Below are 14,254 nucleotides of genomic sequence, written 5' to 3'. Positions count from 1 at the left end.
CTCTTCTTCTCCAAAAATCAATTTCTGGCAAGAATTCCATAAATCAATTTCTAGCAAGAATTTGATTTCTGGAGTAGAATGGATTCCGTGCGCGCCCTTACCATTATGAAATATTCTAAGCACCACGATATGAAAATAGAGTTAATATCATCCAAAAAATCTCACATGGATATATTTGTGACAAATTTAATTCAAACTAATTTTTTTACCACTAAAAATCCTAAATTTGTATACTTATAAAGAATTTACCCAAAAATAATTTTTTAATCTTAAAAAACCTCAAACTGGTACATTTGTGACAAATTTACGCTCCGCTAAATTGAATTAATACCGTGGAAATCACAAACCGGTAAATTTGTGACAAATAAATGGGCTAAACTGGTACACTTTGTCAACTGTCATATGCCATCCAACTTAGCAATTTAACAGTAAAATTTAACGAAAACTAATTAAGGGTAAATTTATCACAGATATACCAGTTTGAGATTTTTTGTGATATTAACCTTTGTATAAAAGATACTGGGACATCTAGCATAACTTTTTTTCTTTTTTCTTTCTCAATTGAAATCTCGCGGCTCACTGCAAATTGAATGTTTTTTTATTCGCTGAAATTTTTGCAATGTGTAATTATTGGCACGTGAATTTATATATGATATTTCTATACTATTTGGAAACTTAGATAATATTTTAAATTATGACAGAAAAGAAAAAAAAAATATTGGATTCCTTCGATTATTGACAAACACATAAGCCCTAAATGACTCGTTGCCTAGGATTATTTCACCTTCATGACGCAAGTGCACTACAAAACCAATCTGTAACATAACCTAATTAATTAATTGTACGATGAAAGCATCACAACATTTGAAATCGACTCCACGCATTTTCAAATGTCCAAATCATTGTTTGAAATTTCAGCCCTCGGTCGGAGTAGGTGCGGTGTCTATGTAATCTCCATGCATATAATTTGCATGTTCGTATAATCAATAAATTAGAAGAAAAGACAGTGTCGAATTTCCATGCTCGGCCCCACGTTTGAATTGAGTTGTCAAAGATGCCAATTACATAGTGATAGCGTTATCTAGTACAACGCTCAATCAATGCTTTTAAAAAGTCGTTTCTAAAGTCGAGTCCCACTAGTTTAGACAATCATTACAAATTTTATCAAATCATTTAAAAGGAAAAAGGTAAGAGGTCTTAATATCCTTAATATAGCACTCAAAATACAAAGGATTCAAATGAAATGCTAACCAAAACGAACGAAAAACTATTGTATATATAGTCATGTTTGGCTGGAATTACTCCTGCGACGAAATATAATTCATCGAAAGTTGTTCTTCGATTTTTAATGAGAGAAAATCGAATTTTGTGGCGACTCCGAACAAAAGATATTCAGGAGAGAACCAAGAACTTGTTTGTTTCAATCAAATAGTACGAACTCAAGTCGTGACAAGATTTAATCGATAGGAAATTTAGACTTCATAATCAATCCGAACAAATCTGACCAGCCATTGACTGGCAGCATTACATTCGAACTCCATCAGTACCACGCTACGCTGTTACTAGGTTTACAACATAGATAACTACAGCTAAGGAAACTGAAAGTACAGTGCAGGAAATCAAAGATAAAAAGACAGCATTTTGATTGTGTGTTCGGGGGGAGCGTTTTGCCGGCTATCGGATGGTATTTATACTGTGAGCATGATAAACGTCCTTTAGTGCCATCTATCATATCATATCAGATAACCGCCGTTGATCTTATCTTCGCCGTTTATCCTTACGACACCTATACAAAAACTGCCATCAATCTTATCTTTTATCCTTCATCTTGTAATTGTTGTTTGACCTTGTCTTTGCTTTGACACCTGTCCTTCTATGAATGGTAACTGTCATCGATCTCATCTTTGTCTTGACACCTGTCCTTTTCTGTAGGGTAATCGTCATCGATCTTGTTTTTGTCTCGACATCTGTCCCTTTTTGTTAGGTAACCACCACTGATTGTGCATAAAATCACGCGTTCTTTTTTCTTATGATAGCTTCGGTGGCCTGGTCTTCACATAGTGACAGTTTCATCGATAATCTACAATACGAATTCTCAAGTGGCAACTATTCCTTATTCGATTCCGGTCTTTTCAATTTTCAAATACTCAAACTTCCCACCCGTACATTTTAATGATTGTCAGTTGTCTGCTGCTGTAATCTTGACAACTAAACTTTATGGCTTACATAATTTTTCATTGATGATCCTACGCATTTAGCTCTATTGTCCTGTATATCCCCTAATTTTATTTTTATTGTCGACAACCTAATTAATTATCGGTGACAACAAGTCTATAGATAATGTGGATCATATATTATTTTAACAATTAAATATATATGGGTCTCACCATAGACCTACATTGTCAATTTTTGAAATGAGCCTAATCTGCATGATCTATAGACCAAAATATCTGCAAACCAACATTCGATTGCAATATAATGTTTTTAGATCGCGTATTCTATGAACCTGATACAAATATCAAACTGAATTTGAACGGTGAGATTTCATGAGACCGTCATTTTCAAGGGTTCAGATCCGAACAATATTGGACCCATGCTTTGACCTCACAAAAATAAATTCACAATAAATTGCATCAGCCATTTCGACCCGCATCCGACAAAATTGGAATTACGAGGCAAAATATATTTTATGGTCACCTCGATCTCGAGAAGATAGAACAGACAAATCTCCCTCACAACCTCCGTCTCAGAGAGCTTCGACGTCGTTCAAGGAACTCCACCAAGCCCAAGCAATGAAAGAAGCAATCGTGCTGTATCCGTCACCGGCCATCGGCCACCTCATCTCCATGGTGGAGCTCGGCAAGCTCCTCCTCACCCACCGCCCTTCCCTCTCCATCCACATCCTCATCACCAACCAAGCTTACGACGCCGGCTCCACCACCGCCTACATCGCCTCCGTCTCCGGCACCGTCCCCTCCATCGCCTTCCACTTCTTCCCTGCCACCACCCTCCCCCCAGACTTCTCCACCACCTCCCCCCACCACGAGACCCTCGCTTTCGAGCTCCTCCGCCTCAACAATCCCAACGTCCACCACACACTCGCCTCTATCTCCACAAACCACGTCGTTCACGGCCTCATCATCGACTTCTTCTGCGCCGCCGCCGTCACCGTCGCGCGCGAGCTCAACATCCCCTGCTACTATTTCTTCACTTCCGGCGCCTGTTTCCTCAACTTCTTCCTTTACGTCCCAACTCTTCACGACAAGTTTGCCAAAAGCTTTAAAGACTTTGACGCCCCCATAGATGTCCCCGGCACACCGCCTATACCGCCCTCCGATGTTGTGAAGCCGATGCAGGATCGCTACGACGAGGCCTACAAGGGCTTTTTGGATTCGTCCCTGAAGATGCAGACTTCGGCCGGGGTCATAGTCAATACCTTCGAGAAGCTCGAGCCAAGAGCTATACGAGCCATCATCGACGGCGAGTGTGTGCCCGGCGGGCCCACTCCCCAGGTTTACTGCATCGGGCCGCTGATCTCTAGCAGGGGAAGCGACGCCGGCAGATAGCCGGAGTGTCTGACGTGGCTGGACTCGCAGCCGAGAGGGAGCGTCGTGTTCCTGTGTTTCGGGAGCTTGGGCGTGTTCTCGGTGGAACAGCTGAAGGAAATAGCGACGGGGCTGGAGAGGAGCAATCAATGGTTCTTGTGGGTGGTCCGTAACCCGACAAAGGACAAGAACCAAAAGGCCGCCACGTCGGAGATGCCCGACCCGGACTTGGGCTCGCTTCTTCCGGAGGGTTTCTTGGAACGTACCAAAGAGAGGGGGCTCGTGGTCAAGAAATGGGCCCCGCAGGTGGCGGTACTGAGCCACGGCTCGGTGGGCGGGTTCGTGACCCACTGCGGGTGGAACTCGGTGCTCGAGGCGGTGTGCGCGGGCGTGCCGATGCTGGCGTGGCCGCTCTACGCGGAGCAGGGCCACAACAGGGTGTTGCTGGTGCAGGAGATGAAAATCGCCCTGCCGGTGGACGAGTCAGAGGACGGGTCGGTGAGTTCGGAGGAGGTGGAGAAGCGAGTCAGAGAGTTGATGGAGAGCGAGGAGGGTAAGATGGTGAGAGAGCGAGCGCTTGCAATGAAGGAAGAAGCTAAGGCTGCGCTGAGCCCCGGCGGGTCGTCTCGATCGGCGCTGGCCGGACTCACTAAGTCGTGGAAGCGCGAGTGAAATGCGCTGGAATTTGTAGGTCCTCGTCGCCGTCGTTCGTCTGTCGATAAATCTTTCTTATCGTCCTTTGGGTTTTGCAGTGTTCAACTAACGTACGACGAACAAAGTCGCACGTGCTTGATCTGTTCTTCTGTTTACCTAAATGTCAACATAAATGACGTGCAATGGTTGAATATCATCTTGCAGCTTGTGCTTTGATTCTCCTCCATGCAAACAAAATCCTTTCTTTTATGGGCGAAATAAAATCTCTCTTGAATTGTACCTGCATGGTTCTTGTCTCTCGATCATCGATGTGTTACTATCTCCATTTTCTGGTGGTTTCGTAGACCACAAGTGTACCTCAGGAAAAAAAATCTTAGCGTCAACATAAATGGTCTCATTCGACTTTAGAGTATGACGGTTTTAAAATGATATATGATTAAATGTATAATGTACAGCACTTTAAAACGCAGCGACAACATAACATTATGAAATATAAACTACCGCTATATGTGTTATTTTATTTTTTGGGCAAGGACAACCATTAAAATGTTCAACAGTCGCATGTCCACCCATTAAAATTTTTCTGTCGATGGTCCGGAAACCATTTAATCCGAGCTATCGTGACTCAACTAGGACCACCTGAGTCCAAAACGACACGCCGTTCTTGGATAACGGGCACAAGTGGTGACGAGGATGTAGAAGGGAGCATGGTTTGGGTGGACGGTTCCAATCATGAAATTGAGAACCGCTCAACGAGGACCGGTTCCAAAAAATTGGAATCGGGAACCGCCCGTTGGTTCTATGGATCCACTCGAGAATTGGACCGTCGGTCTGGTCCGATTCTCGGTTGGGTCTATGGAACTAGTCCCACCAAGTTTCACGTAAATGGAGGTAACCAAGAGCAAGTGAGGGACGCGATGAATGGTCGAAGGCGCTGCCGTGTATTGATGGGAATTGAGAGTCAGTGCTGTGAGTTAATGGGCAATGAGCTTAAGAATCGAGATCATGAATAAGAGATAGAGAGACGACTTAGACAAAGTAAGAGTGAGATAAGACTAATACTTAGTTGATGAACGTTGGGCTTAGATTAGGGATTTTAGGGCTTTCATTTTTCTTAAAATGTTTTTTTTTGTTGGAAAATTTTCTTAAAAATTATATATATATTACTGATCCGGTCCGGGTGGGCGGGTCCATTTCTAGAACCGGGAACCGGAAAGGTACTCACCGGTTCTAGTAAATTGGAACCGAGAACTGGACCGGTCCCCACGAAAATCACCAGTTCCTGTCCAGTCTGATCCGGTTCCGGGCGATTTCCGGTTCCTTTGCACACCCCACGTGGATGAACACAGAACGTTGTTTCATCCACGCAAGATGGCCATTAGGTCCACTGGGCCGGAAAGAGTGTGTCCGTGGGTCGGTGAGTTGGGTTTGGAGCTTTGGATTCTGTAATTCGCTATTTTTTTTCCAAAATAATCAATTTTGAATCAAATATTTTCTTTTATATATATATATATATATATATAGCTTCAGAAATATTATTTTAGTCTTATCTAATTTTTGTCGACCAAACATGACATCAAAGTAAAATGAACATTGTACATTCTAGACCTTATTTTAGTTGGGCCTAGATTCCATCTTTTATGGGGTTGCAGAATCAACAAGTCCAATTCAAGCTTTCGAACAATGGCGAACTCAACTAGCCCACGAGCTTAATTGAATCCTTAGTATCTTGGATTATATAAATTACACATTGCTATGTAAACTCAAGTTTGAGGCAGGCTGTTGGGTTCAAGTTTTGGGGGGGGCGGAGGGGTTGGTTTTGAGACTCCAAAGCCCCTTAAGTAAAATATGGGGTGTTTAGCAAATTTTTTGGGACTGCTTTGGCCAAATGCTGGTCTTGGCAAAGTTGAAAGCCCAAGCCAGGTGGAGACGGCTTTCATCATTTGCGGAAGGCAATTCCTTGGGTTAAATAAAAAAAATTTCTTCCAAAACTACGCTCACCAATTTTTTCATTTTCTGATTTTGCCCTTGTTACAGTTCATCTTCTCTAGACGAGGGCGGCCAACGAGGGGGTGGCAAGGTCGCACGACCCAAGCGACGGTCACCTTGGGTTGAGTGACCTCAAGCGGCCCTACCGGGGTCGTGTGACCCTCGCCGGGGGTCGTTGGGGGCTGCTTGAGGTCGTGCAACCTCAGACAACTGCTATCGGCGCTAAATCTAGCTCGACGGCGGCCTAAGCCATTCGCCGGAGTAAGCGAAGGGTTTGAGTATTTTTAATATAAAAAAAAAACGCAACCAAAGTCCTTTGCTAGAAGAAGTTTGCCAAACACCATTTAACCCAAAGTTACTTTACAAATGACATTTTACCAAATGCAATAAAAACCCTTTTAGCTCAAAAGCATTTGCATTATCCAAAAGACTTTCCCCACGGCTAAACCTAACGCACCCTAAAACTTTGGATGGTTAGTGTTTTTTTTTTAAAAGTAAACGAAAGATAAAATCGAACTTAAAGTGTCCCCTTGCGATTTTTTATTATCATGCAACGGGCTTCTGTCATGAAAGTGCTGAAACTTATCCAAAATTACGAAACCGGATCATAAATCGAACTAAACTAACTCTAAAAGTCAAAGGTGCTCGAGCAACATGCAAAGTGATGAGGTAAGCCATGAGTTCAGACAAGATATGCTCTCAAAAGGAGCGTGGTCCAAACATAACACCGACGATACTTACTTAAAAACCATGTAAAATGACGGGTTTCGTTGTCAAAGTGATGAAGGAAATCCGCACCAATATCATAATTTATCGTTCACGCGCCGTCGCCTCCGATAGAGATCCAGCTTCACGCTAATATGCATGACTGGAATATACTTGTTTGCTCCGCATTACGTCGCTGCGTCGCTATCTTGACAAGGAGCTGAACTCAAATTAAAGCCACTACTTGGCACTTTGCATGCTCCATAGGTATTAAGTCCAGATATGTCTAGAAATGGTGATTGGTGGTGGTGGTAGTGGCGGCGGTGGCCCAGACAAGACATATCGCCGCTGAGTATGCCATCTCCAGCACTTTTTAATTCGATGGATTACATGCAAAGCCGACACCTTTATAGTCAGACCTAGCAATCAATGTTGCATCAAATCACCTAACATTCCCTCTGACCATCCCACTTAACTATCAAGAGTTTTCCAAATGGGCTTGACAACTATCACGTGTTAAGAGCTTAGATAACGCGACGGTTTGTTCGAATAGTTTTAGGCCGACAGGAAAATGAAGCCGACGGCGTTAGTGGGACAACGGAAATTTACGATGGGCAAAATCGAATTTCAAGACCCGAACCCTAACACGAAGAGTGTTGCTGCCTTTTAACTGTCTCGACTCTCGGCTAGTTGAGTCCGACAAGATTCACTCCGTGCCTTCTTTTTGTTCCCGAATGTATTTCCGAAGCTACCTTTCTTCGTAACATACTTCAACTTTCCCCCCGAAGTTGACAGATGGGCGATAGATTACCAGCTCTTTCTCACGACTTTATTATTTGTAAAGCAAACAGTAATCTCATCACAATCATTATAACAGTAGTAGTAAATGCCCTAAATGGTGCATCCGCAAAAGAACTAAAAGCAAAAAAATAAAGTTGTCAGTATATTTTAATTTGAGTTTTTGCATTTCTGCATGGGTTCTAGCTAATTTTCCGGTTGGATCTACTAGGGCCATTCCGTGAATTCAACGCAGCATCGGTTTGTCCGATTTGATTGGTTATTTTATTCAAAACAAAAGATAAAGGATCACGGTCTGGTGGGTGAACTATAAAATTTAGTGAACAGTGGAATGATGTTGCTTTCGGAAGAAACCAGATTGCAATTTACAAAGCCGAAAGGAAACAACCAAACATGTTTGAAGATGATCATGTGCTTGAGGAGTGGGGTCTTGTCTTGTGGTACACAATAAAGTTGAGAAAATTACCATAAAGTCATAAACCTATTGTTCGAATGCCAATTTAATCCTTAAACCTTTTAATTTGATCAATTTAGCCTTACACTTTTTAACGATTGGTCAACGTAATCATTCCGGCTGATTTTGACACGAAAATTGCTTACATGGGCATAGGCTATCCTACATGACACAACCGGCATTGATGTGCACCATTTTTGTAATTTTTTTTTATAATTTTCTCAATTTTTTTCTTTTTTTCCCTTTTCTTTTCTTTCCTTTTTTTGTTTTTCTTATTTCTCTCCGACGGTCCGTGGCCTCGGCGGTGGTCAGTGGAGGTTGCTGACCACAGGTGAGGGCTGAGAAGCCCTTATCGACCCTCACTGGCCCAGATTTGGCAAGGGCGTGTGAGGGGCCGCGAACCCTTGCCCAGTGGCCGGTGAGGGCTTTGAACAAGCTATGACGTCCTCGCTTGTGAAAGAAAAGAAGAGAGAAAAAAAAGAAAAAAATCAGAAAAATTATTTAAAAAATGATAGAATTGTTCATGTCAGTGTCAGCGGTGTCAAGTAGTGCTGCCCGATATCCATGTTAGTGATTTCCAGCCAATTATCTCCAAAAAAGGTTAATACCAACAAAAATCCTATATCATGTCCTTGTGAAATTTTTTTTTTGTTTCACGTTGGTACAAGTTTGAGGTAGTTAGTATTGCGGTAGGCAACATTTAGAAATTATTATGATAAACATAAGGTCTTTTTGTCACACTGATACAAGTTTAATGGTTTGATCGGGCAAAAAAAAGTTTTTGGTGTTGATATCTCCGTGGACATAATTTAGGGTTTTTGGTGATATTTTTCCTATGAAGAATGTGATAAGACAATGAAGAATTCTAGCAAAAAATCAATGTTATTCTTAGAGACGATTTATTTAGTGATGCGTGAATATAATTTTAACAAGGACGGAGCCTCATGTAGCCTATTCACATGGGTTTTTCATTTTTTTTTTTGGTTATACGTAATCTCGGGTCTTTGAAAGGTTAAAGTAGCTTGGAAAACACTTACAATTTTCTAAGCATTTTGAAGTACTTATAATTTCGTAATTCGGTCGGCCATCAGCTCTCGAGCATAGCCCGCACGGATCAATTCACTCGTATTACGATCTATGGAGTTGGCTTACATGCAAGGGCCTCTTCACGCAAATATTGAAATAGACTGAATAACGATCTAGAGAAATGTTGTAATTTCCTAGATCTTATATAAGCAAAATAGCAACTATATTTAGTATTTCTCAATATAATCTCGAGCAAAATACAACGACCTATTTACTAAAGAAAATTTGATTTTCGAACCGGTAGAGTAACATCTAGATTTATTGACATCCTAATTTGTTCAAACATATAGTGACTCTATTTGTCGTACTATTCAATAACCGCAAATATTGTCGTGGTGCACCGGGGCACCATCCTTCTCATGGCACGCTCATTTAAAATGGGATTTTCTTCACGTTGAATACAATAAATTATGCTTAAATGGGAAAACTACCACTCTTGACATTAATGCACATACTTCTATTTACATTTGAGACATGCTTCATGGCGACAGTAGTGTCTCAGACCCGAAAGACGATTAAAAAGAGTTGGGCAATTTCCGCACTCAAGAAAGTCATGTTGGGAGCGCGCGGCAGAAACTCGATATATTCACTCAGGAAATCACCAAAAGGGAGCTCAAATCCGAGTCTATCAATTTATTCAGCTGAATTTACTTTCAATTAATAGTTTACGTCAATGAGTTATAAGTCAATTTGAATATATTAATTACTTTACATTATATCAATTTTTTTTATGCGAGACTTTTCTAACATGACAAATTCCGGCCCAACTTGACCAATACTTGACACCCGATCTTCCGGATCACCTCGAGCCCGCCACTATGCACGACTAAAGACATGGTGATGTCTCGTTGCTATATTTGTACTCCCGTGGGAGCCCCACATGCATTACTTTCAACTGTAGTCTTGTCCCGAGTCCGGCATTGTAGGCAAGACTTTATGGTCAGATGAAGTCACGAAACTTTTACAAATTCCGAGGATTCGTTGGTCGAGAATCGATGACCATTGAATCATAAATCTTCAAATCATTTAAACTTTTACGGTTTCCGAGGATTCATTGAAAGCTTTTGAATATTTGTGAGATGTCTAAGTGGCATTCACTGATTGGGAACACAGGAAAGCTGAATTTATCGTTAATATTAAGTGGATAAACACAACGAAAAAAAAGAATTAAAAAAAGAAAAAAATCAAGACACAATATTTATTTTGATTCACTTTTAAATTAGGGCTATATCCAGTAGATGATTTTACTATAATTAGCACTTCTCATTTCTCTATTATAACTATCAATTACAAAAAAAAGAGATTACATATACTCAGTATCTATTCATGGATCCAAGTCCAAATTATCAATAAAATATAAACCCAAATTATGAAAGCCATCTGGATAGAGAGTATGACCCACACCCCATGCTTTCTTGTCAATGGGAAGTGTGAACCATACCTCAACATTTATCCAGTAACAGAAGATCTTCCTCCTTTCTATAGGGACAAAAAACCAACCTAGGAGTTGATAAGAATACATATCCATCTATCCCTCAAGAGGGAGCCATGCGAAACCAAAGATTATCTTAGGAAAATAAAAAACAAAACCCAAAGTTATTGAAGAGATCATTTCTAGGTATTATTCGTTGGCCACAGTCGGCATTCATCGACGATGTAAAATCAAAATCACTATTGTCGTTGTTACTATTTGCAAGAAATATTTCTTCACCTTTTGGTTTAACTATACTAACAATCGAGGTCGGCTGGTTTTGTGATTGGGCTATTTTCACTTACAAATGCAGGAAGAGAAAATCATTTCACTATGATTTGTAAGGAATTGCAAGGGAACCAAATCGAAATTCTCTTCTATCCAAATGCTTAATAGCAATTATTAGGATTAAAGAATAGAACATTTTCATATAGCTTAGGGACTACATTAAATATGTATCAATAATTCAGAGACCACATTGAACAAATTAAAAGTTCATTAATCATATTGCATATTGAGCCAAAGTTCAGAGATAATTTGTGTCATTTTTGCAAAAAAAGAAAAAAGAAAATTGAAGTTCCTAATGAAGTGGGCCCAGTTATGTACACGTGATTTGTATAGATCTTACGTGGCACTTGATCACCCAATATTTTTCTCAAATAGCGTCCTCATAAACAATAGGCCATTGAATTCACACATATGGAAGGATTGACTTTAGAGAAGTTCGAAAACCCATCACTAATCCTTCCAAAAAAAATTTCTGGAATTGTTATGTCCTCCACGAATGGGAGACAATCCACGGACACAAACTTTCTTTGCCCTCGAATTAATTCTTTTCTTTTAAAAAGAATTCTTCACGTCAAAAATTCATAGAAAACTACAAGAAGACAATTCTTCACGTGGAGATTGTATCTATGCTGGCTGGCGTTGACTAGATCACCACTAATTCCCATGGAGCTTATGACTGGATATGAAACATCCACCTCGCTTGAACTCGCTTTGATTGACCCAATCAACTCGGCCAGGGCTGACAGAGATAGACCCACCCTTACTCAGGGCGGGAGCGCGGCCACCGCGGCGTCTCGCATGGACAATTTTCCTTCCACAAATATATATATTATGTCCGTACCACCAATGAAAATGGCACTTAAACATTTCACCGTACACTTGCTAACTCGAGAAAAAAAATTCCCACGAGAAACCGAAGGATTAACTTTAGTAAAGATAAAAAATCCATTGCTAATCCTTCCATTTGTGATAACAGCATGTTTTAGATCCCAAAAAAAAATTATTTAATTATGAATTATTGTGAGTCCATTCCTTCAATAATTTGTGATTTACAATATGCTGTTATCCCCACAGTGATCAAAAGCTGTAATGCTAGCAAAACTCTTTTAAATTCTAAAACTACTGTATTTCTGCGGACGCGAGACCATCCACATACTTCAAGTGGAAATCGTGACTGTGCTGGCGCTGCCCAAATCACCACCAATTCCCATGGAGCTTGTAACCGAGTTGGAAACATCCACCTCGCCCGACCCGGCTTTGAATGACTCGATCAACTCAGCCAGGGCTGATCGGGACGACCCGCCCTTGCTCAGTGCGGCTGCCGCGGCGTCTCGCATGGCCAGGACTCGATCCCTCACTGCCCTCCCTTTCTCCGATCGCATCAGCTCATTGACTCGCTCCTCCAGCTTGTCCGCCGAGACGAGTCCGTCGTCCTCCGATTCGGTCACAGACAGAGCCAGCTTCAGCTCCTCCACCAAGTAGGCCCTATTCAACCTCTGCTCCGCGTAGAGAGGCCAGGCCAGCATGGGCACACCACGGCACACCGCCTCGAGCACCGAGTTCCACCCGCAGTGCGTCACGAACCCGCCCACAGAACCGTGGCTCAGCACCTCCACCTGCGGGGCCCACGACTCCACTATCATCCCCCTCCCATTCGTCCTATCCACAAACCCTTGGGGCAGGAACGACTCGACGCTAGGCTCGAGCTCGGCTAACGTGCGCCGAGCTTCGTCGTTAGGCGGCGGAACCCGCACCACCCACAAGAACCGCACTCCGCTCATCTCCAACCCTACTGCCATTTCCTTCAGCTGCCTCGTTGAGAACGCACCCATGCTCCCGAAGCTCAGGAACAGCACACTTCGGCTCGGTTGCGAGTCGAGCCAGCCCAAGCACTCGTGCCTCTCGCCACCACCTTCGATTCCTCCGCCTGTCGCCACCAGTGGCCCAACACAGTACGTCGGAGGAGTGGCTCCGTCCGGCACGCAGTGGCCGTCCCTCAGAGCCCTGAGAGCACTGGCTTCGAGTGAGTCGAACGTGTTGACGATGATGCCGGCCGAGTTCGCCATCTGAACCGCCGTGTCCAAGAAATGGCTATAGACCTTGAGGCTCCGATCGCTGATGGCCATGGGCATGTCTCGGGGCGAGACCGGAGGGAAGCCAGGGATCTGAATGGGCACGTTGAGGTCTTTGAAGCTCTCGGGGTACTTCTTGTGGAGAGCGGGAATGTAGAGGAATGAAGCCAACCCGCTCGCGCCGGAGGTGTAGTAGTAGTAGGTAGGGATGTTGAGGGAGGTAGAGACGCCGAAAGCGGCGTTGCAGAAGAAGTCGATGACGAAGGCTTTGATGTCGGAGGACCTGGAGAGAGAGAGGAGGGTCTGGTGGAGCGTCGGGTTTTGGAGGCGGACGATCTCGAAGGTGGAGAAGATGAAGTTGGCGGGAGAGGAGGAGAGGTGGTCGGTGTTGGGGAGGGAGACGGCGGGGAGATGATGGAAGGTGATTGAAGGGTGGGAGGCGGAGACGGCGGCGACGAAGTGGGTGTCCGGAGGTGGGGTGGAGAGGAGGAGGACGGTGACGGAGAAGGAAGGGCGGTGACCAAGGATGCTCTTCGCGAGCTCCACCATGGAGGCGAGGTGGCCTCTTCCGGGTGAAGGGTAGAGGACGATGGAGCCGTCCATTTGGTGTGGGTCGAGAGTGACGGATGCGGCGGCGGAGATACGGCGGAGGAGGAGGCGGTGGCAGAGACGGAAGAGACTAGAGAGGTTGTCTTTGAGTGGGTGGGTTGCTGTCTGACTGCACTGAAGGGGGAAGGGAGGCAGAAACGAGAACGCGGTAGCCATCATTTATAGCATGAACTAGTGGTGCAGGACGACTCCGCGGCTCTCTCTCTCGAGAATGCTTGTTGTCTTATATATTTGTGTCTACATAAGAAAGAACAATATTTCATATAACTCTCCTTGTCGGAAAGAGCGACCTTTCATATTTGAAATTTTCGTATTTTTTAATATTTAAAAATTGATTATAATGATTATGAGCATTCTCAATTTTTAAATATCTATATGTGGAACTTTAGTAAGATCATTTGAAATTTTACGTTAAACATGTTTCATAATACTTCAAAAGAAAAATGAAAAAGGAAACTACCAAGAAAGTCAAAAAATTACTTTTTGTTGTTTAAAATAAGTACGGCTCATGATTGATATTTTCCGTCAATGTAGTATATTTGAACTATATCACATATTTTGAATAAGGAAAAATTGTCAGAAA

The 14,254-nt window shown here is 42.7% G+C and overlaps 1 protein-coding gene and 1 pseudogene across 1 annotated transcript; one reads left to right on the top strand and one right to left on the bottom strand.

Annotated features, from left to right (window-relative positions):
- Positions 1 to 2,705: 2,705 nt before the first annotated feature.
- On the top strand, positions 2,706 to 4,282 carry LOC115671664 (UDP-glycosyltransferase 88B1-like; annotated as a pseudogene).
- A 7,722-nt stretch (positions 4,283 to 12,004) lies between these two features.
- Positions 12,005 to 13,842, bottom strand: LOC115671645 (UDP-glycosyltransferase 88B1-like). The gene has a single exon (XM_030593267.2). The coding sequence runs from the start codon at positions 13,828 to 13,830 to the stop codon at positions 12,148 to 12,150; it is 1,683 nt and encodes a 560-aa protein (XP_030449127.1). The 5' UTR covers positions 13,831 to 13,842; the 3' UTR covers positions 12,005 to 12,147.
- Between the last annotated feature and the right edge of the window lie 412 nt (positions 13,843 to 14,254).

This window comes from Syzygium oleosum, unplaced genomic scaffold (assembly GCF_021117445.2).
Source record: "Syzygium oleosum isolate NSW1041296 unplaced genomic scaffold, Sole_v2.1 Sole_v2.25, whole genome shotgun sequence".
Classification (NCBI taxonomy): domain Eukaryota; kingdom Viridiplantae; phylum Streptophyta; class Magnoliopsida; order Myrtales; family Myrtaceae; genus Syzygium; species Syzygium oleosum.
The sequence above is the reverse complement of the archived record's forward strand: the minus strand, read 5'-3'. Positions and strand labels throughout refer to the sequence as shown.

Bases quoted from the DNA above. Each gene is read 5' to 3' on its own strand.
- LOC115671645 (XM_030593267.2), bottom strand. From the start codon at position 13,830: ATGATGGCTACCGCGTTCTCGTTTCTGCCTCCCTTCCCCCTTCAGTGC.